The sequence below is a fragment of the Heptranchias perlo genome, chromosome 2, assembly GCF_035084215.1.
Source record: "Heptranchias perlo isolate sHepPer1 chromosome 2, sHepPer1.hap1, whole genome shotgun sequence".
NCBI lineage: Eukaryota > Metazoa > Chordata > Chondrichthyes > Hexanchiformes > Hexanchidae > Heptranchias > Heptranchias perlo.
In genome coordinates this window covers 17,780,753-17,804,361 of record NC_090326.1, presented here as the reverse complement: position 1 = coordinate 17,804,361, position 23,609 = coordinate 17,780,753, and the positions used below count along the sequence as shown (strand labels likewise).

Here is a 23,609-nt window from a genome sequence, read left to right as displayed (position 1 = left end):
GGTTTGGGAGGTGCTGTCGAAGAAGCCTTCGTGAGTTGCTGCAGTGCATCCTGTGGATGGTGCACACTGCAGCCGGTGGTGAAGGGAGTGAATGTTTAGGGTGGTGGATGGGGTGCCAATCAAGCGGGCTGCTTTATCTTGGATGGTGTCGAGCTTCTTGAGTGTTGTTGGAGCTGCACTCATCCAGGCAAGTGGAGAGTATTCCATCACACTCCTGACTTGTGCCTTGTAGATGGTGGAAAGGCTTTGGGGAGTCAGGAGGTGAGTCACTCGCCGCAGAATACCCAGCCTCTGACCTGCTCTCGTAGCCACAGTATTTATATGGCTGGTCCAGTTAAGTTTCTGGTCAATGGTGACCCCCAGGATGTTGATGGTGGGGGATTCGGCGATGGTAATGCTGTTGAATGTCAAGGGGAGGTGGTTAGACTCTCTCTTGTTGGAGATGGTCATTGCCTGGCACTTATCTGGCGCGAATGTTACTTGCCACTTATCAGCCCAAGCCTGGATGTTGTCCAGGTCTTGCTGCATGCGGGCTCGGACTGCTTCATTATCTGAGGGGTTGCGAATGGAACTGAACACTGTGCAGTCATCAGCGAACATCCCCATTTCTGACCTTTATGATGGAGGGAAGGTCATTGATGAAGCAGCTGAAGATGGTTGGGCCTAGGACACTGCCCTGAGGAACTCCTGCAGCAATGCCCTGGGGCTGAGATGCTTGGCCTCCAACAACCACTACCATCTTCCTTTGTGCTAGGTATGACTCCAGCCACTGGAGAGTTTTCCCCCTGATTCCCATTGACTTCAATTTTACTAGGGCTCCTTGGTGCCACACTCGGTCAAATGCTGCCTTGATGTCAAGGGCAGTCACTCTCACCTCACCTCTGGAATTCAGCTCTTTTGTCCATGTTTGGACCAAGGCTGTAATGAGGTCTGGAGCCGAGTGGTCCTGGCGGAACCCAAACTGAGCATCGGTGAGCAGGTTATTGGCGAGTAAGTACCACTTGATAGCACTGTCGATGACTCCTTCCATCACTTTGCTGATGATTGAGAGTAGACTGATGGGGCGGTAATTGGCCGGATTGGATTTGTCCTGCTTTTTGTGGACAGGACATACCTGGGCAATTTTCCACATTGTCGGGTAGATGCCAGTGTTGTAGCTGCACTGGAACAGCTTGGCTAGAGGCGCAGCTAGTTCTGGAGCACAAGTCTTCAGCACTACAGCTGGGATGTTGTCGGGGCCCATAGCCTTTGCTGTATCCAGTGCACTCAGCCGTTTCTTGATATCACGTGGAGTGAATCGAATTGGCCGAAGACTGGCTTCCGTGATGGTGGGGATATTGGGAGGAGGCTGAGATGGATCATCCACTCGGCACTTCTGGCTGAAGATGGTTGCAAACGCTTCAGCCTTGTCTTTTGCACTCACGTGCTGGACTCCGCCATCATTGAGAATGGGGATGCTTGCAGAGCCTCCTCCTCCCGTTAGTTGTTTAATTGTCCACCACCATTCACGACTGGATGTGGCAGGACTGCAGAGCTTTGATCTGATCCGTTGGTTGTGGAATCGCTTAGCTCTGTCCATAGCATGTTGCTTCCGCTGTTTAGCATGCATGTAGTCCTGAGTTGTAGCTTCACCAGGTTGGTACCTCATTTTTAGGTACGCCTGGTGCTGCTCCTGGCATGCTCTTCTACACTCCTCATTGAACCAGGGTTGATCCCCTGGCTTGTTGGTAATGGTAGAGTGAGGAATATGCCGGGCCATGAGGTTACAGATTGTGGTGGAATACAATTCTGCTGCTGCTGATGGCCCACAGCGCCTCATGGATGCCCAGTTTTGTGCTGCTAGATCCGTTCTGAATCTATCCCATTTAGCACGGTGGTAGTGCCACACAACACGTTGGATGGTGTCCTTCGTGCGAAGACGGGACTTCATCTCCACGAGGACTGTGCGGTGGTCACTCCTACCAATACTGTCATGGACAGATGCATTTGCGACAGGTAGATTGGTGAGGACGAGGTCAAGTCAGTTTTACAGTGGAGAAAGAGGATAGCATGCCGGAAATCCCAAGAAAACTAATATTGAATCGAGGACAGGGACTCGATAAAATTAACATAAGTACAGCAACATTAATGAAGAAAATAATAGCACTAAAGAGTGACAAATCCCCAGGACCAGATGGTTTCCATCCCAGGGTTTTAAAGGAAGTAGGTGCGCAGATTGCAGATGCCCTAACTATAATCTTTCAAAGTTCTCTAGATTCAGGAACTGTCCCTCCAGATTGGAAAATTGCACATGTCACTCCGCTTTTTAAGAAAGGAGATGGAGAGAAACCGGGGAATTATAGACCAGTTAGCCTAACATCTGTCGTGGGGAAATTGCTGGAGTCTATAATTAAGGATAGGGTGAATGAACACCTTGAGAATTTTCAGTTAATCAGAGAGAGCCAGCATGGATTTGTGAAAGGTAGGTCGTGCCTGACAAACCTGATTGAATTTTTTGAAGAGGTGACTAAAGTAGTGGAATGGGGAATGTCAATGGATGTTATTTATATGGACTTCCAGAAGGCATTTGATGAGGTCCCACATAAGAGACTGTTGGCTAAGATAGAAGCCCGTGGAATCGAGGGAAAAGTACGGACTTAGTTAGGAAGTTGGCTGAGCGACCAGAGAGTAGGGATAATGGGTAAGTATTCACATTGGCAGGATGTGACTAGTGGAGTCCCGCAGGGATCTGTCTTGGGGCCTCAATTATTCATGATATTTATTAACGACTTAGATGAAGGCTTAGAAAGTCTCATATCTAAGTTTGCCGATGACACAAAGATTGGTGGCATTGTAAGCAGTGGAGATGAAAACATAAAATTACAATGGGATATTGATAGATTCGGTGAATGGGCAAAACTGTGGCAAATGGAATTCAATGTAGACAAATGTGAGGTCATCCACTTTGGATCAAAAAAGGATAGAACAGGGTACTTTCTAAATGGTAAAAAGTTAAAAACAGTGAATGTCCAAAGGGACTTAGGGGTTCAGGTACATAGATCATTGAAGTGTCATGAACAGGTGCAGAAAATAATCAAGAAGGCTAATGGAATGCTGGCCTTTATATCTAGAGTACAAGGGGGCAGAAGTTATGCTGCAGCTATACAAAATCCTTGTTAGGCCGTACCTGGAGTACTGTGAGCAGTTCAGGGCACCGCACCTTCGGAAGGACATATTGGCCTTGGAGGGAGTGCAGCGTAGGTTTACTAGAATGATACCCGGACTTCAAGGGTTAAGTTACGAGGAGAGATTACACAAATTGGGGTTGTATTCTCTTGAGTTTCGAAGGTTAAGGGGTGATCTGATCGAAGTTTATAAGATATTAAGGGGAACAGATAGGGTGGATGGAGAGAAACAATTTCTGCTGGTTGGGGATTTTAGGAGTAGGGGGCACAGTCTAAAAAATTAGAGCCAGACCTTTCAGGAGCGAGATTAGAAAACACTTCTACACACAAAGGGTTGTAGAAGTTTGGAACTCTCTTCCGCAAACGGCAATTGGTACTAGCTCAATTGCTAAATTTAAATGTGAGATATAGCTTTTTGCCAACCAAAGGTATTAAAGGATATGGGCCAAAGGCAGATATATTGGGCCCGATTTTAGCAGGGGTGCGGGTTCTCGGCGGGTGGGCAAGCACGCGCCCGGTGAAATTAGTGGATTTCCCGCGCGATCATCGCAGGCAACCCACTAATTGGATTCACTTACCTGCTCCTCCGGGTTCCCCGCTGCTGATCTGCGCGTTGGGCGGGCTGCGCATGCGCAGTAAGATCTGTCAGCTGGAGGCGCTCTATTTAAAGGGGCAGTCCTCCACTGACAGATGCTGCAACCAATAGCAAAGATGACTGCATGGAGAAGCCCAGGGGGAAGGCTGCTCCCAGTTTAATGATGCCTCACCCCAGGTATCAATACATGGGGTGAGGAGGAGGGGGAGGACAGGACAGAGATCTTCCCCCTGGCGGGCGGGAGGAAGCGGCCCGCCTCTGCCACCAGGAAGGCCTGGCTCGAGGTGGCAGAGGGGGTCACCTGCGCCACCAAAAAATCGCCCACCTGCACACAGTGCAGGATGCGGTCCAATGACCTCAGTCGGTCAGCCAAAGTGAGTACACGTAGTCTTTCCCCTGCACTCCGTCTGCCACATCACTGCCCCCACCCCACATCTCCTTCGGCACTGCCAACACTACTCTGTCACATCACCCCTCATACCCACTCAAACCCCATCCTCATCTTACCTGCACCTACTCACCTCGCCAGTACTCACCCCGCCACTACCACGCAACCCAATCCTCATACAATCTCATGGCTCTATCCCATACTCACCCTCTCGTGCATCTCTCTCACGGCCAGCCTCACTCAACCTGCCACCACCTGTGCTGCAGCCACAGGGCATGCATCACATATGTGCAGTAGGCAGCATAAGGCAAACGTGTCGTGAGCATGAGGGGGATGCACAAGGGTGTTTGAGGGTTTGTCATGGTAGTTACTTCTATTGAATTTCAGAACAACTCACCTCACACAGTATATTGGAACCACTACTGCCATGTCTTCGCGAATCCTGTCTGGTTTGTGCAATAATGCCCGCTCCTGGGTATCACTATGAGGACCCACCACTGATGCCACCCATTGTGTCACTGCAGAGTGGGTGTAGGTGTATTTGCAGGGCTCTTCTGCGCAGACGACTGAGACACATCGGGGATGTCCCCGGTTGCACCCTGGAAGGCTGTGGAGGAGAGGTTCGGGAGGGCAGTGGTGACTTTGACAGCGACAGGTAGGAAGATGGTGCATGGGCCAGCCAGGAGCAGCTCGGCATGAAAGAGGCTGCAGATGTCCACGGCTACATGTCGAGTGACTCTGAGCCTCCGTGTGCACTGCTGCTCAGAGAGGTCCAGGAGGCTGAGCCTCGGTCTGTGGAACCTGTGGCGAGGGTAGTGCCCTCTGCGATGCATCTCTCTCTGCGGTAGCCCTCCCTCCTGCTATACAGGTGGATGTGTCACAGCACTGTTGCGGAGCTTCACGTGTGAGAGGTGGACGGCGTGGATGGCGAGGCTGGTGATACTGTTCGCCTCCGAGGAGGTCATGACTGCAGCTACGGCGGCCCCCATCCTCAAGATGTACATCTGAGGGGGTCCGCAAGGTAGGTAATGTCTCCGGACCCCGGGGTAAGTGTGCAGGTTGGTGACTTTGACCGTCAGGAGGAGGGTGGTGGAGGCCAAACTTTGCCCCAAGTGACAGAGCGGCCTCCTGCAATGGGTGAGGGTGAGGGTCTCCCCTCCCCCCCCCTCCCCCTGTCAAATGGACCTTTGGCAGGGACCTTTGCAGCTGCCTCAGGCTGACAGCTGCAACACGTCCATTCGAGCTGGGAGTGTTTCCCCCAGTGTGGGAAACAGTCCCATGTTGATCAAAAATCAAACACAGTCCCTTAATCAGGTCAGTTAATGACCTTAAGTACCAAACTAAATATTGTCAAGTGGCATCCCGCTGGCTTTAATTGCCTGCGGGATTCCCACCAGCGGGGGCTGCGCGCGCACGCCGGCGCGTCAGCGGGGAACCCGGAAGTGGGCGGGATCGAGGCGCGATCCGGTCCCGCTCCTGGATTTCGCGATTTTCGGGGCCCCCTGCCGAGAACGCACCCTATAGCGGGTGCTAAAATCGAGCCCATAGAGTTAGATCACAGATCAGCCATGATCTTATCAAATGGCGGAGCAGGCACGAGGGGCTGAATGGCCTACTCCTGTTCCTATGTACTGGTTTCCAAAGGCCTCACGACTTGTAAATTGTGATTGCTGCTCCTGATTGCTCTTTGAGTCAATGGGGTAGATTTTCTACCGTTTGGCTGGTTCTCTGGTGGAGCGGATCGCTTGCCTGTTATGGAGCCTGCATGATTTTCATTCCAAATAGAATGAGAATTGGACAAGCTCTCCAAAAAGCGGGAAATCCATTCCACTGAATTACTGCTGAGGCGATGAAGATGAAAATTTACTCCAATGTGTTAAGGGCCCAAATAGAGCTAACTTGTATCTGGACCTGGGTCCAATGATCATGATTACCGCAGGTGAATTCAATCGACCCAACTTAAGTTGGGAATGCATTGAAATCAGTGATGATAATCACATCATTGGCAGCAAAAATGCTTCCTAAATAATCACAGAAAATATTGTCATTCTTATTTAGACCTTGGATACTTGACATAGATAGTGGGAGTTGCAGATCTCCAACCTATGCTTCCCTGTCAACCTGGGGAAGAATGCAAAATAGAAAAAGTCCTGCTCGAGCCTTCAGTTCAGCTTCCTTTGCTTCTAAATTATGCCATTTAAAAATCTGCCCTCCTCCTCCCGTGCTGTTCCTGTGCCTTCTTGCACATCCTATGCCCATCTTCTGGTTGATTTTCTTAGTGTCAGCTGTGGCTCAGTGGTAGCACTCTTGTCTTTGAGCCAGGCGATTGTGGGTTTAAGCCCCACTCCAGAGACTTGAACACAGAATTAAGGCTGACCCTTCAGTGCAGTACTGAGGGAGTGCTAGCCAATATTTATCCCTCAATCAGCATTTAAAACAGAAGATCTAGTCATTTAGTTAATTGCTGTTTGTGGGAGCTTGCTGTGTGCAAATTTGCTGCCGTGTTTTCTACAATACAACAGTGACTACACTTCAAAAGTACTTAATTGTCTGTCAAGTGCTTTGGGACATCCTGAGGTTGTGAAAGGGACTCTATAAATGCAAGTCTGTCTTTCTTATGTACTTTTCATTAATCTCTACAACTTCACGAGCAGTAATTTAAAGCAACTAAACTGCATCACATCACCTTCAGGAAGATCCAGTCAGGTTGGATGAATGGCGAGTTCTGTTACTTTGAAATATGAATTGTATAGTTGAAAGTTATGCTATTTAGTGACAACTGCAGCTTTGTTCAGTGTACAAAATCAAATCCTGCCTCTTCCCAGCAGCTGTTGCGGTGCTGATGCTCATTGTTGCCTCTTCTTTCTCAAGCGAAGGACTAATTCAATTAATGCTGTCTTGCAGGCTCCTCGAATGGGCACTTTTATAGGGGTCTACCTGCCGTGTCTACAGAACATTCTGGGAGTTATCCTGTTCCTGCGCTTGACCTGGATTGTGGGAGCTGCAGGCATCTTTGGGTCCTTCTGGATTGTCTTCATATGCTGCGCTTGTGTAAGTTGGAAACTGATGGGATTCACCCACTGAAACCTCTAGAAAATTGTAAGATTTAGGGAATTAAGAGTTAAAGGAATAGTTATCCTGATAAGCGGGAGAGCAAGTCCTGTGTTTGGAATATAAAGTTCTCTGTCCAGCAATTGCTAAAAATAAAAAGTTGCAGAGAATGTTTGTCATTGAGAAGAGATTTTCTGGCCAAACGCTAGACAGTTGAAGACCCGCTATATAAAAAGAAGTTCCCAAAGAATGTACCTGGGACCATCTGTCCTATTACAATTGTTCTAAACAAGGATTTGAATACTTGCTGCTACTGGATGTTGATCCTGGTGTTCAGACTTAAATCAAAAATTTACTACTGATCAGGGCTCAAATTCAATTTAATCGGTGCTGAGCTAATATAAAAGGGGGATTTGGTGCTTCAAATCTAGTGTTAACTTTGTGTTAGTCTGGGGCTGCTAATTTTAATGGTATGAATTGTAGGGGGTTTATTATCGCTATGATATGAACCGTAAGAGTACGGTATGGCTATGGTATAAATAGTAAGGGTATGGTATTGCTATGGCATGAGTTGTAAGGGGTATAGTATCGCTATGGTACGAACCGAAAGGGTGTGGTATTGCTATGGTATGAATTGGGAGTAGGTTACAAAATAGGAACAGGAATAGGTCATTCAGCCCTTTGAGCCTGTTCCGCCATTTAATTAGCTCATGGGTCTGATCTGTGTCTTAACCCCTTCAACCGGCCTTGGTTCCGTAACACTTAATACCCTTGACGAACAAAAATCTATCAATCTAATTTTTAACATTTTCAATTGACCTCCAGCCTCAACAACTTTTTGCGGGAGAGTTTTTCAGATTTCTACTACCCTTTGTGTGAAGAAGTGCTTCCTGACATCACCCCTGAAGGGCCTAGCTCTAATTTTAAGGTTATGCCCCCTTGTTCTGGACTCTCCCACCAGAGGAAATAGTTTCTCTCTATCTACCCTATCAAATCCTTTAATCATCATAAACATCTCAATTAGATCACCCCTTAATCTTTTATATTCAAGGGAATACAAGCCTAGTCTATGCAACCTGTCCTCGTAATTTAACCCTTTTAGCCCCAGTATCATTCTGGTGAATCTGTGCTGCACCCCCTCCAAGGCCAATATATCCTTCCTGAGGTGCAGTGCCCAGAACTGAATCCAGTACTCCAGATGTGGTCTAACCAGAGCTCTGTACATCTGTAACATAACTTCCACCCCTTTGTACTCCAGCCCTCGAGATAAAGGCCAACATTCCATTAGCCTTTTAAATTATTTTTTGTACCTGTCCACTAGCTTTTAGTGATTTCTGTACTTGGACCCCTAAATCTCTCTGCACATCCACAGTTTGTAGCTTCTCACCATTTCGAAAATACTCTGATCTATCTTTCTTGGGCCCAAAGTGGATGACCTCACACTTCCCCACATTGAACTCCATCTGCCACAGTTTTGCCCAATTACTTGATCTATCAATGTCCCTTTGCAACTTTCTGCTGCCATCTACACTATTTACTGTTCCACCTAACTTGGTGTCATCAGCAAATTTAGATATACGGCTCTCTCTTCCTTCACTCAAGTCATTTATAAATATGGTGAAAAGCTGAGTGTCCAGTACGGATCTCTGGGGGACACCACTAGTCACACCCTGCCAATTTGAGTACATACCCATTATCCCTATTCTCTGTCTCCTACCTCCTAACCAATTCAAGCCAATAGGTTGCCTCCGATTCCATGCGCTCTCATTTTTGTTAACAGTCTCTTATGTGGAACCTTGTCGAATGAGTGTCGCCGAAGTGTGAATTTTATGATTCTTGTCCTGGATCCAGCTATCCATTTGAAATCGTTTTCCAGTACTTGGGTATTAAGGGGTTTTCTGCGGATATAAATGAAACCGTCATATTTTAGACTGAATAACAGGCCGAGATTGCTTCTTTGAGATCACAGAAGCTTCTGTGCTGTCATGTGCTGTAACATTATCCAAAGCAGTCATGTGCTTCTGCCTTGTTCGTGCTCCATTCTCAGCGTAACACTCTATGTTGAAAAACCCCTGTAGCTATTTGAGTAAATAACGTTATTAATCAATTAATCAATTGAACAGCAATAGTTTCACAATACTGTTGACTTTAATGCCATTTTAATATGCACAGAAACTGAAATCAGCCCTACCTCTCCTCCTGCTTCCTGTAGGTAATAATCCAACAAGGCAATCAGTGTTCACCTTCAATTAGGTCCAGTCTTCTTAAAAAAAAAATCACTGAATAGCAAGAGATTATTAGATTCAGTAGCATCACCTTTTGGAATTGCAGCATGTGGGAAGGATTCATGATTGGCACATCAAGACAAGGGCAGCAGGTGCATGGGAACTCTATCTCCTCCAAGTTCCCTTCCAAGTCACACACCATCCTGACTTGGACACATATCACCGTTCCTTTATCGTCGCTGGGTCAAAATCCTTGAAAATCCTGCCTAATGGCACTGTTGAAGTACCTTTACCACACGGAATGCAGCGGTTCAAGGAGAAGGCCCACCACTACCTTGTCAAGGGCAACGTAAGGATGGGCAATAAATGTTAGCCTTGCTAGTGATGCACACATTCCAATAATGAAGATAAAAAAAAGAGCAAACAATATTAATCAATGCCATTGTGTAAAGAAACCATGACTGGTAATCTCCTTTACATCAGGATTACTGTATGTCTTTCTGTACTGAGGCCAAGCTAATTTTCACTGGGCTTTTCTTCACAGACCTTGCTGACTGCAATATCGATGAGTGCCATAGCAACCAATGGCGTGGTGCCAGGTAATTGAACCCTCCTTGTAAAGGAAAGGCTTTTTATATAATGTAAATGAATTGATCTCCCGTGGTGTTGCTCGTCGGCTAAGGGATTTTTTGTTTTTGGAAATGAGGAGTCGTCAGCCGATGTCAGCTTTTGGACCCACAATAAATGAACATCGAGATTGTCCAGGACCCTGGATGGCCAGACCCAGCCCTTTCAACTCAGTTTAAAATCTCAGTTACAATTTGAATCTCTAAGCACTTACAATTACTTTAACTTAATTAAACTTTCAGTTGTGACTTTTAGCCGTTGAGTTATTGAAAAGCACACAGGAAGATGTTTAAATACGCACAGGGACATTTTTCTAAAAAGCCCATCGGCCACTGGGAATGCTGATGGTGCAGAGAGCCCTAAGGAGATGGAGAATATTAACTCAGTATTCATGAACGCTCTGATCTTTTGTGCTAGAAAACTGTATACTGCTGTACTATGCAGGGGAATTCTTCCCGGTGTCCTGGACAATATTTATTCCTCAACCAGCATTACTAAGAAACAGATTATCTGATCATTATCACATTGCTGTTTGTGGGACCTTGCTGTGCACAAATTGGTTTCCTACTTTACAACAGTGACTACACTTCAAAAATACTTAATTGACTGTAAAGCGCTTTGGGATATCCTGAGGTTGTGAAAAGCACTATATAAATGTAAGTTCTTTCTTTAATGCTATACTGAATGCCTATTATATGCAGACACATTGAACCAATTTTCTCATCTGTCATTGCAAGTTCCATCTACAACAGTTCTTTCCTGCACTTCAACCTCTTGTAAATCCTCTGGCTTAGTTTCTAATTATCCTGGGAGTTTCCACAACTTCATTGCTGCAGGCCTCTGGAACTTTCTTTATAATTATCGCAAAACTGATTCCCTCCCACCCCCTCAATTGCCCCGAACCTGCGAGGTGTTCAATGGCTCTTAGCAATTTGCCGGAACTTTCCGCCACAAAAAGGTAATAAAGTTAACACGTTTTTGTAATGCGAGATCATCGTTCTTGTGAATAATTAATTGTCGTTCAGAGTTAACGTTCCGTGCCTCCTTTGGGCTGCTTGCTGCTGGCCAGTCTCTTAACAAAATGCCTCCGTGCAACTTGAAACATCATCCTATCTGCTATCAACACTAAACAGAGCCTAAAATGTGTTGGGACATGAATAATATGGCTCTGTTTTGCTGAAAAATCATTACTGTCTGCTTCATTTAGTGATTATTCAGTTGATTTATACTGGAACAAATACCACACTCACAGACCATGAGCTGTCTGTGTTACAGTGTTCTTCTTTTCTGGAAAGGACTTGCCAAAATTGGCAGTTGTCTCTGTGCAGACTAAATCTTAAGCTTCTGTTTTCCTGTGTGCCCAGAAATTGCTGTGGTGTCTGGGAGACCTGCCTCATTTTTCAGCTAAGAGGTGGGTCAGAAGAGCTGTTCTCAGGCTTAGCTGTTATGCATCAAATATATATCTGAGCCACAACATTGTGGGTTCAAGTCCCACTCCAGGGACTTGAGCACATAATCCAGGCTGTTGTGATGTAGGAAAATATGGCAGCCAATTTGCGCACAGCAAGGTCCCACAATCAATGGTGAGATAAATGACCAGATAATTTTTTTTTTAATGATGTTGGTTGAGGGATAAATATTGGCTAGGCAGAACTCCCCTGCTCTTCTTCGAAGTAGTGTCTTGGGATCTTTTACATCCAACTGAGAGGGTAGACATCTGTTTAACATCTCATATGACGATGGCACCTACGACAGTGCAGCACTCCCTCAGTACTGCACTGGGAGTGTCCGCCCAGATTATGTGCTCAAATCTCTGGAGTGGCACTTAAACCCACAACCTTCTGATTCAGAGGCGAGAGTACTACCACTGAGTCACGGCTGACCGTATGAGGGACGACGTACAAACGTGGCCGGGAATTTCCTCTGAGCTGCTCCCGTAACTTAGTCGGAGGTACGGTGGAACCCCTGTTTAGGCGCGTAAATGTGGCTGTCTGTTGCGCTTTCGGCAAAGCTATGGCGGTGGAGCGGAAGCAGTTTTGAGGAAATTCTTGTTCAGTGCCCATTAGTAAACGTCAGCGGTAAGTTCTCGGATATGGCTATCTATTCTGGTCTTTGCTGATGCTAAAATGTTATCGTTTTTTCTCTCTGACTGTTTTATTTCTGATCAAACCTGTTCTCGTTTTCACCTTTCACCAGTTCTCACACATATTTATGTCCCTTTCTCACAGCCGGAGGCTCCTACTACATGATCTCAAGGTCACTAGGCCCAGAGTTTGGAGGCGCTGTGGGCCTCTGCTTTTATCTGGGAACCACGTTTGCTGGGGCCATGTACATCCTGGGAACGATTGAAATTCTACTGGTGAGTTGCTGCAATTTCAGGACTGGAGCAGAGTCAAGCTCGACATTTCGGTGAAATCTTAATTCTTTCAAAGCCTTTATGAAAAAATATATATAATTGCACCACCATTGCATGAGAACAGGAGGAGGCCATTCAGCACCTCGAGCCTGTTCCGCCATTCAATTAGATCATGACTGATCTGTATCTTGACTCCATCTACCCACCTTGGTTCCATAACCCTTAATACCCTTACCTAACATAAAACTTTCAATCTCGGTTTTTAAATTTTCAATTGACCTCCCTACCCCCAGCCGCAATAGCTTTTTTGGGGGGGGGGGGGGGGGGGTAGTGGGGGAGTTCCAGATTTCCAACACCATTTTTGTGAAGAAGTGCTGCCTGATATCAGCCCTGAACGGTCTAGCTCCAATGTTAAGGTTGTGCCCCCTTGTTCTGGGCTCTCCCACCAGAGGAAATAGTTTCTCTCTATCTACCCTATCAAATCCTTTAATCATCTCAATTAGAACACCCCTTAATCTTCTATAGTCGAGGGAATACAAGCCTAGTCTATGCAACTTTTTTTCCTGTTATATAATCACATGCATGAAACAAGGATGGATTACTGAAAGATGTGTTCCTCTATAATTAATGACCTACTAATGAAATTGCATTCTTAGTAATTGCACATTTCAAAGTCACGCAATCATTTGTTTTCATTAGGAGGAGGGTCATTACAGAGAAGCGCAAATGTTCTCCTATTTTTCACCTCGTTTGTTAAAATAAGCTTGCTTGCGTATTGTATCGTAGAATGTTTTTCTTAATCCAAGTCAGTAGTCACAATAAAACATAATTTCACTCTCCGAACACCACCTCTCAAAGACAAAGCACTAAACAGTAATTTATAGCCCCGGAAATATGAGACGGGAGAATCGGGTGCACTGATCCACTGCGCTCCTGGCTTTTCAGCCCTTCTCCAATTTGCGCTCCCAGCAAGTAAGACACTCCTGGCCAGGGATGTGGCAGTTTTGGAGTTTTAGTACAGACACACACAAAAACAACAACTTGCATTTACATAGAGCCATTAACGTAGTAAAACGTCCCAAGGTGCTTCACAGGAGCCATTTTCAAACAAAAATTTGACACCGAGCCACATCAGGAGATATTAGGTTCGGTGGCCAAAAGCTTGGTCAAAGAGGTAAGGCTTAAAGAAGGAGAGAGAGGCAGAGAGGTTTAGAGAGGGAACTCTAGATCTAAGGGCCTAGGCAGCTGAAGGCACGGCCGCCAATGGTGGAGCAATTAAAATCGGGGATGCGCAGAGATCTGAGGATTGTAGGGCTGGAGGAGGTTACAGAGATAGGGAGGGGTGAGGCCATGGAGGGATTTGAAAACAAAGATAAGACTTTTAAAATCGAGGCATTCCTGGACGGGGAGTCAATGTATGTCAGCGAGCACAGACGTGATGGGTGAAGAGGATTTGGTACGAGTTACGATTTGGGCTTGGATGAGCTGAAGTTTATGGAGGGTGGAAGGTGGGAGGCTGGTCAGGAGAGCATTGGAATAGTCAAGTCTGGAGGTAACAAAGGCATGAGGCGGAGTCTGGCGATGTTACGGAGGTGGATGTAGGCGGTCTTAGTATGGAGCAGATATGTGGTCGGAAGTTCATCTCATGGTCAAATAGGACACCACGGTTGCGAATGGTCTGGTTCAGCCTCAGACAGTGGCCAGGGTGAGTGATGGAGTGGATGGCTAGGGAACGGAGTTTGTGACTCCGGGGACGGAAGACAATGGCTTCGGTTTTCCCAGTGTTTAGTTGGAGGAAATCTTTGCTCATCCAGTACTGGATGTTGGACAAGCAGTGTGACAAATCAGACAGTGGTGAGGTCGAGCTGGGAGTCATCAGCGTACACGTGGAACCTGACATTGTGTTTTCGGATGATGTCGCCGAGGGGCAGCACGTAGATGAGAAATAGGAGGGGGAACTCCAGAGATAACAGTGCGGGAGTGGGAAAAGAAGCCATTGCAGATGATTCTCTGGCTATGACTGGATAGATAAGAATGGAACCAGGCGAGCCCGGTCTCACCCAGCTGGACAACAGAGTAGAGGCGCTGGAGGAGGATGGTGTGATCAACCATGTCAAAGATTGCAGACAGGTTGAGAATGATGAGGAAGGATAGTTTACCACTGTTACAGTCACATAGGATGTCATTTGTGACTTTGATTAGGACCATTTCAGTACTGTGGCAGGGACGGAAAACTGATTGGAGGGTTTCAAATATGGTGTTGCAGGAAAGATGAGCATGGATTTGGGAGGCGACAACACGTTCAAGGATTTAGAGAAGAAAGGGAGGCTAGAGATGGGTCTGTAGCTTGCAAGACAGAGGGGTCAAGGATGGATTTTTTGAGGGGGGAGGTGATGACAGCAGATTTGAAGGGGAGGGGAACAGTACCCGAGGAGAGGGAACCGTTAACAATATCAGCTAACATGGGGGCCAGGAAGGCATGTTGGGTGGTCAGCAGTTTAGTGGGAATAGGGTCGAGGGGGCAGGAGGTGGATCTCATGGTCAAGATGAGCTTGGAGAGGACAGGAGGGGAGATAGGCAAGAAACTAGTGAAAGATGTGAGTTCAGGGCTAGGGCAGGGGGGTCCATAGGGGAAGATTGGCTTGGTGGGCTAGGGGAAGGGAGGGAAGTGGCAGAGGCAGCTGGATGGATGGTCTCAATCTTAGTAACAAAAGTCCATGAGCTCCTCACACTTCTTGGAGGTGAGGGTGGAGGGGGCAGGGGAGGAGTTTAGGAAGACTGTTTGTAGTGAAGAGAAGCCGGGGGTTATCTTTTCATTTCAGGATGATCCTGGAATAGTGAGCAGTTTTGGCAGAGGAGAGCAGCTACCCGATGGTGCTTTATATGGTCCAGCCAGATCTGGCGATGAATGACTAAACCAGTTGTCTGCCACAAACGTACAAGTCTGTTTCCCTTGGACTTAAAGGAACGGAGATGAGGGCCGTACCGGGGGAACAATCAGGGTGAGAGAGAGTAATGGTTTTAATGGGGACAAGGGCATCAAAGGTGGAGATGAGGGTGTGATTGAGCAGATCAGTAGCTGCAGAAATGCTGTGGTAAACTAGACAGTTGGGAATTTGAAAGTGCCGCTGTAAGTGACCTGGGGGAGAGTTTTTTTCCAGGGGCGAACACAGAGGAAGTGGGGTTTGAAGGGGGATGTGGGTGGAGAGGGATACAAGGAAGTGCTCAGAGATGGCCTTATCAGTGATTGACACAATGGGAGTAGAGAGGCCACGTGAGATGGCAAGGTCGAGGGGTGGCCGTGAATATGGGTAGGGGAGTTTATATGGAGGGAGAGATTAAGGGAGGATAGGAGGGTGGTGAACTCAGGAGAGAGGGCATAATGAGTTGAGATGGAGGTTGAAATCACCGAGGATGAGAAGTCCCTAGGTGCAGAGGCTGAGGGAGGAAAGCAGTGAATATATCTCTGTGAGAAACTTGGTGTGGTACTTGGGCGGTAGAGTAAGAGGATTTTAAAGGAGAGGTGAGAGGGGCGAAACAAGGTGAGATGCCCAAAGAAGGTGGCGGCAGAGGAGTAGGGGGACAAACCGAGGTTTGATTTGGTGAGAATGGCCACACTGCCACCGTGGCGGCCTGAGTGGTGAAAGGTATAGCCAGGCAGAGAGGCTTCATTAAGGGGGAAGGTGTCATCGCCCATCAGCTAGGTTTTCGTTAAGGCCATGATGTCAATGCAATCATCCACAATAAGCTCATGGATAGCAAGAGCCTTGTTTACAAGTGAACGGATGTTCTGGAGGGAGATGTGGAGAGGGGCACAGAAGCTGGCCATTCAGCCTGTGCCGTCTCTTTGAAAGAGCTATCCAATTAGTCCCACTCCTCTGCTCTTTCCCCATAGACCTGCAAAATTTTCCTTTTCAAGCATATATCCAATTCCCTTTTGAAAGTTACTATTTAATAGTACTCCTCTTATACACACATTCAATATCCCCGCTGTCCACCAGCTGCACAAACTAGCAGTAATTCAAAGGTTAATTGCAACAAGTTTTACAAACCTGTCGTATTCCTCCTCCCGTACACACGTGTTCTTATGAAGCAACTCCTGAATTCTGTTGGCCTTCAACATATTTCCTCTATTATCCCACTTCGCAAAGTATCACCGAGTCAGGAGAAGGGGAGAGTTGTTTCCATGACTACCATCAATTCCACTTTGTAACTGGGTGACAGGAGGTACAATTGTAGCAGGGTGAGGAACTGAATGTCGCTTTGTCCTGTCCCCAAGGTAGAGCCTGACACTAGAGGTCAGGTTGGGAACTTGTGAAATTGCTCAACATCCAAAGCAAAAGCCTAGGACTGAAAGCTCAAGGCACCTGGTTTGGCAACAGGGCATTCTCATTACCAGTATATTGGATGAATATGTCCAACTGTTTCATCTTGTTGCCTAATATTGTCCTGCTGGTATAGTGTGCACATGAATGTCAGGCAAAGACAGAATTTGGTTGGGCTATTATACCTTCCACAGCTGAACAGCCCGGTGATACTTGCTTTCAAGACTAGTATTTGAAGAATTATGAAGGGTTTGATGGGGTATCCGTAGAGAAGATGTTTCCACTTGTGGGGGAGTCCAAAACTAAGGGCCATAAATATAAGCTAGTCACTAATAAATCCAATAGGGAATTCAGGAGAAACTTCTTAACCCAAAGAGTGGTTAGAATGTGGCAATTGCGGAATACTCGAGGCGAAGATGCATTTAAGGGGAAGCTGGATAAACACATGAGGGAGAAAGTAATAGAAGGATATGTTGATAGGATGAGATGAAGTTGGGAGGAGGTTTGTGTGGAGCATAAACACCTGTTGTTTCTGTGCTGTAAAGTTTTATGTAAAAGGGCAGTCAGCGCTTGTGGAACTGTCCCCCAGCATGAGTTAGTGTTTGCACTTTATGGGCTAGGGGAGATGGAGATAGAAATTGTATAGAAGGTGTAAAAATAAAAAACAGTTAAAGCTGTTGCCAAAATGTTGTAAGTTATAGAATGGTGAATCGGTGGGGTTCTAAATGCACAACTTTTCTTCTAGACTTACATTGTTCCAAGTGCAGCTATATTTAAAGCAGAGGATCCCAGCCAAGAAACCCAGGCCATGCTGAATAACATGAGGATTTACGGCACATGTGCCATCACTCTGATGGCCACGGTAGTATTTGTCGGAGTCAAGTACGTCAACAAACTGGCTTTGGTCTTCCTGGCCTGTGTCATCCTTTCCATCTTCTCCATCTACGCAGGGGTCATCAAAACCGCCTTCAATCCTCCGGACTTTCCGTAAGTACATCCATTCATCAGCCACATCGAAGGAGCTGCTTCGAGGATTGTTCAAGGGTCTTATCGTTTAGAACGAAAAATAAATAAATTTTTTTTGGAGTTCGAGTTAATACAGATTGGAAATACAAGTTTGTATCTACTTTCTCTCTCATAGGAACAGGAGTAGGCTATTCAGCCTCTCGAGCCTGTTCCTCTATTCAGATCATGGCTGATCTTATCTTAACTCCATTTACCTGCCTTTGCTCCATATGCCTTGATAACCTTACTCACCAAAAATCTGTCAATCTCCGTCTTGACATTTTCAATTGACCCCCAGCATCCACAGCCTTTTTGGGGGAAATAGTTCCAGATTTCCACTACCCTTTGTGTGAAGAAGTGCTTCCTGACATCCCCCTTGAACGGCCTAGCTCTAATTTTAAGGTTATGCTCCCTTGTTCTGGACTCTCCCATAGTTTCTCTCTATCTACCCCATCAAATCCTTTAATCATATTAAACACCTCAATTAGATCACCCCTTAATCTTCTATACTCAAGAGAATATAAGCCTAGCCTATGCAACCTGTACTCATAATTTAAACCTTTTAGCTCCTTCAATGTTCTCCCATCCTCTAGGTGCTGGTCGTTGCTGGGGTGCATATTCACAGGTACCAGCAGCCCTTCATTACCTTGTCCAATTTGAGGGCTGCCAGTAACCATGGAACCATACCTCAGCATCTTCGTGAGAGGGGGCACAAAATGGGGAGGGACAGGGAAATGGATACAATCAAGTCACTACTATGTCTGTCCCTTCAAATGATCTCGGTCATGATGGGACTGGCCATTATCCTCCATTTGTTTTTAACGAAATCCTTGATACCAGCAGGCTATGCGTGAGAGTAAAATAACCCTTGATTTTCTAACGATGAACTTTATTATAACTGATCCGAGTGGGATGACTGCTTCAAAGACTGGGGTACCAAGTCTTAGATCTGTATCCAAGGTTACGAGACTTTTAGGCCTTTGCCTTCAATCTGTTTCTTTTTAATACCTGTCATTAGCTGATTTCTTGAAGTGACCATGTGTTCCTAACGCTTAAGCGTAGATTTTCTGATCGGCAATATTTTAACGCTAGCAGTAAACTGTTGAAGATAAACTTGGGTTCCTGCATTAAAATAACAGCGATTGGAAAATCCAGGCCTAAAACTCTTCGAACGCTTGAAAAATGTAATTACATTTCTAGGAACAGGAGTAGGCCATTCAACCCCTTGAGCCTGTTCCATCATTCAATACGTATCATGGCTGATCTGTATCTTAACTCCATCTACCCGCCTTGGTTCCGTAACCTTTAACACCCTTGCCTGACAAAAATCTTATCAATCTAAGGCTATTTCTAAGGCTCAATGTTACAAAATAGAGCCAGGAGAGGGCATTCAGGGGAACGCAGGTAATTGTCTATCATCATGGAGCTTTTGGTGCTTGCCTCCTTCGATCCTAATATCATAGGATAGGACTAGAGATGCACTTTCATTGGGAGAATTGAGAACCTACATGTACATAGGCCTAGATTTTCCTCTTGTAGCTTGGCTGCTGCAATTGTGGCCAGTGAGTCGTACCACTGACCCCAGTGAATTTCCCTGCGTCAGTTTTATTTTTCCTCACCCTTGCTTGCCCAGCCTCTCAGGAATTTCAGGCCTTGATTCAATGTATATTGGCTGTATAATGGTCAGACTACTGTTTATAATGTTGGTCGTCATGTTCAAAAGTCTATCCCTCGCTCCCTCTCTCCCACCGTCCCCTTAGCAAAGTATGAAATGATGTACCGATGAGACAAACCAGATATTGCTTCAAAGTTAGGTCAAGAAGACATGAATTTAAATTAGTGAAATGTAAGTGTAAACTATAAGGTCCAATGATGATAAATGCCTGGAATAATCTACTAGTAAGATGATGATAGAGCCCAAGACATTGGGAGAGTTCAAAATCCTTTGGGATATAAGGCTGAGTGAGTTGGAGTGCTAAAGGGATGGGCTTTGATGGGTTTAATGACCTTTTCATCATCTTGACTTATGGGGGATAATTTTGAGTTTGGGCGATAATCGATTCAGCCGCCCACTATACATTTCTCCCGTTCCGTTTACTTCAGTGGAAATGAAAATCGGGCGAAATGTATAATGGGTGGCTGAATCGATATCGCCCGTTTTACACTATCGCCCCGTCACAATTACTCCCATTACGTTCTTCCACCATTAATCAGATTGTTACATTGTGGAGGTAGAAATAGAAAAACGTTTCCACATTTCTTATCTCCCACACTTGTGACCAGCTGATTCCTTGTTCCCCCATGTTCTTGTCTTTGTCATTTTTTTACATTGCCATTTTATTTATTACTATTTTCCTGCCTTCACAGTCTCTGTGTCCTTGGAAACCGAACCTTAGCCGGGCGAGCTTTTGACGTGTGCGCTAAGGTTGTAATTGAAGGCAATGAGACAGTGACCACTCGGCTCTGGCAGTTCTTCTGTGATGGCCCCTCTCTCAACGCCACTTGCAACAAATACTTTGATCTCAACAACGTCACACAGATTCAAGGGATCCCCGGGGTCGCTAGCAAAGTTATAATTGGTGAGTATTTATCAGAAAAAGTAGATATTGTAGCAGCCGTACAAGGAAGAGGTTTTAATGGACAAGTTAACCTGAGGCAGGAGTCGAAATCCACTTTAAACATCGCCTGCTCCCATCTCCCCACATACCAATAATGCCAGTTTCCATCGTATCTTTAAGCGAAGTGCAAAGATTAAACTCAGTCTCATTAGAATTTAATTTAAACTGTAGGACAAACATTCCAATTGCTGTTATTTTAACACTGACAATAAAATAAATTTAAAATAAGTGGACATCAACTGCATGTGAATAAAGTCCAGTTGGACTATTAACCCTGGTAAATAACTATTCCCTATTTTTCTGACAACCCCCCATGTATTTTTTGAATACATTCAGGACAAATCAATGCTGCTGGTGTTTTTTTTTATTTGTTCATGGGATGTGGGCATCACTGGCGAGGCCGGCATTTATTGCCCATCCCCAGTTGCCCTTGAGAAGGTGGTGGTGAGCCGCCTCCTTGAACCGCTGCAGTCCGTGTGGTGAAGGTTCTCCCACAGTGCTGTTAGGAAGGGAGTTCCAGGATTTTGACCCAGCGACGATGAAGGAACGGCGATATATTTCCAAGTCGGGATGGTGTGTGACTTGGAGGGGAATGTGCAGGTGGTGTTGTTCCCATGTGCCTGCTGCTCTTGTCCTTCTAGGTGGTAGAGGTCGCGGGTTTAGGAGGTGCTGTCGAAGAAGCCTTGGCGAGTTGCTGCAGTGCATCCTGTGGATGGTACACACTGCAGCCACTGTGCGCCGGTGGTGAAGGGAGTGAATGTTTAGGGTGGTGGATGGGGTGCCAATCAAGCGGGCTGCTTTGTCTTGGATGATGTCGAGCTTCTTAAGTGTTGTTGGAACTGCACTCATCCAAGCAAGTGGTGAGTATTCCATCACACTCCTGACTTGTGCCTTGTAGATGGTGGAAAGGCTTTGGGGAGTCAGGAGTTGAGTCACTCACCGCAGAATACCCAGCCTCTGACCTGCTCTTGTAGCCACAGTATTTATATGGCTGGTCTAGTTAAGTTTCTCGTCAATGGTGACCCCCCAGGATGTTGATGGTGGGGGATTCGGCGATGGCAATGCTGTTGAATGTCAAGGGGAGGTGGTTATACTCTCTCTTGTTTGAGATGATCATTGCCTGGCACGAATGTTACTTGCCACTTATGAGCCCAAGCCTGGATTTTGTCCCGGTCTTGCTGCATGCAGGCTCGGACTGCTTCATTATTGGAGGGGTTGCGAATGGAACTGAACTGATACTTTAATGTATCCCTGATGAAATTATCTTTTTATCTTGTAGCTATTGTTGAAAACCTGTCTGAGTCCATTAATGACTGCAAATCTTTGACCAGAGGTTATTTTTCTCTAGTCCATTTAGTACTACAGTAATATAGAACCAAGTTTTAAACTGCGCTGTCATAAATAAAATATTTATTGGTCTTGTCTATATTAAAAAAATGGAGAATGTCAAGTGTTAAATTTATTGAGAGGGCCAGGAACTATGTCAAAGACCTCCAAGGTTGATGAGAGTAAAAGCGAAGACAAGGTAGTACAGGGAAGTCGTGATTAGATGACATCAATTTTGTATTTTAAAATCCTGGAGATTTCAGAAGGAAGGAAAGGTTGAGGGGAGTATATCATTCTCCAGTTTGAAATCCAGAGAAGGAAAGAAGGAATTAGTGCCTGTTCAATGAGTCTCGACTTCAACACAAGGAGGGGCTTCACTCTCTTAGTGGTAGAGTGATGGCAGCAAATTTCCAGAGAAGGAATGGAGGACTGACGAGTAGCATTTGAAGAGATGGCAGTGGATACTATTAAGTTTGGAGGCACAAATCATAAGGACCATGGCAGCTAATCCATAAATGCATTTACATTGGAACAGTAATTAAATAGGAGTTCTTGACCTCTGGACTTCAGACGCATTAATAGCAATGCTTCAAAGCTTTGAGTCCCACCTTGTGATATGCCAGGACCAGTGGGGAATGAAATGTGCTGATCCAAGTTTTGGCTTTGAACCAGACATCTCAGAATTGAGCCCGCCTGGAATGAAGCAGCAGTAGCTATGAATTTTTTTTACACTTCTGTTTCCCAGCTTTGAAGGATTCTACTTATGTTCTGAAAACAGTGACCTAGATAGAGAGATTCGCTGCTATGAATTGGCAGACTGAACTCCTGGAAAAACCTACACTGTGTTGGTAATGTTGGAGTGAAGCCTTTTTCCTTTGCACTGATTCTAGTTTTTATTGTTGTGTAAATCCAGAGCTAGGGCCCGGGCTAGCTCCAGAACAAAGTGGAATAGGACTCCCTGGAGCAGAGAGTGTCTCTGCTCCAGTCACATTGAGGCTTTAATTCCGGGTTGAGCTTACACAACTTCAGCATTGGTGCCAAGCAAAACCATTCCATCTCAGCACTACTGTACTGTAAATGCACCCTAGTGATAACATACAGTACAGCTGAAATAAATGAGGCACAACTGCCATTTACAGTTCTAATCGGTATATACAATGCAGGGCAAAGACATAGATGATACTATTTAAAGTACAATGCAGTGAGACAAGTGCACTGAAACTGAAAATGCTGGAAACACTCAGCAGGTCAGGCAGCGTCTGTGGAGAGAGAAACAGAGTTAACATTTCAGTTCTGATGAAAGGTCATGGCCCTGAAATGTTAACTCTGTTTCTCTCTCCACCCATGCTGCCTGACCTGCTGAGTGTTTCTGTTTGTTTTTATTTCAGATTTCCAGCATCTGCAGTTTTTTGCTTTTGGACACTTGGAAGAGTTTGTTTATGGCCTGAAGGGTAGTTGATGAGATTTTGGACACGTGTTGTAATGATTTTTGTTTTGATGCCGCCTCTTTGTTGGGCCTCTCCACACCATTGGCAGCATAGTGGGTAGGCAGACAGCTGAACTGCTCCCCCCCCCCCCCCCCCCAGCTTTCACCAATGCAAGTTTAAAGTCCGACACCACGAGGCCTACCTGAGGATGAGTTGTTTTTTCTCCTTCCGAGGAAGTGCCTGCCCCTTCACCAGACCCCTCCCCAAAAGCAGCACGGACAGATCGGGAACTCTCTGATACAAACGGGTCAATGTCCCGGTCTCTGGTGCTGAGGGGTTGGCCACGTTACATATTCGCGGTGAGCTCCTGGTCTTGGTGAGTGAGTGGCTGGGTGTTTCTGAGCAGCTCTTAAAGTGCTGCCGCTGCTACTTAAAAAGGGAATTTTTTTTGTTTTTGTTTGTTGGGCAGGTGCAGAATCTTTAGGAGACAATCTATCCCCCT

The 23,609-nt window shown here is 45.9% G+C and overlaps 1 protein-coding gene across 6 annotated transcripts in view; it reads left to right on the top strand.

The window, feature by feature from the left end:
• Positions 1-23,609, top strand: part of LOC137335377 (solute carrier family 12 member 7-like) — a 259,685-nt gene that overhangs the window by 161,926 nt on the left and 74,150 nt on the right. For all 6 annotated transcript variants that reach the window (XM_068000752.1, XM_068000747.1, XM_068000733.1 and 3 more), the window contains exons 4-8: positions 7,052-7,198; positions 9,968-10,022; positions 12,279-12,409; positions 17,477-17,718; positions 20,104-20,315. In XM_068000752.1, the coding sequence (XP_067856853.1) occupies positions 7,052-7,198; positions 9,968-10,022; positions 12,279-12,409; positions 17,477-17,718; positions 20,104-20,315 (787 nt within the window). The remainder of the gene's footprint in view (positions 1-7,051; positions 7,199-9,967; positions 10,023-12,278; positions 12,410-17,476; positions 17,719-20,103; positions 20,316-23,609) is intronic.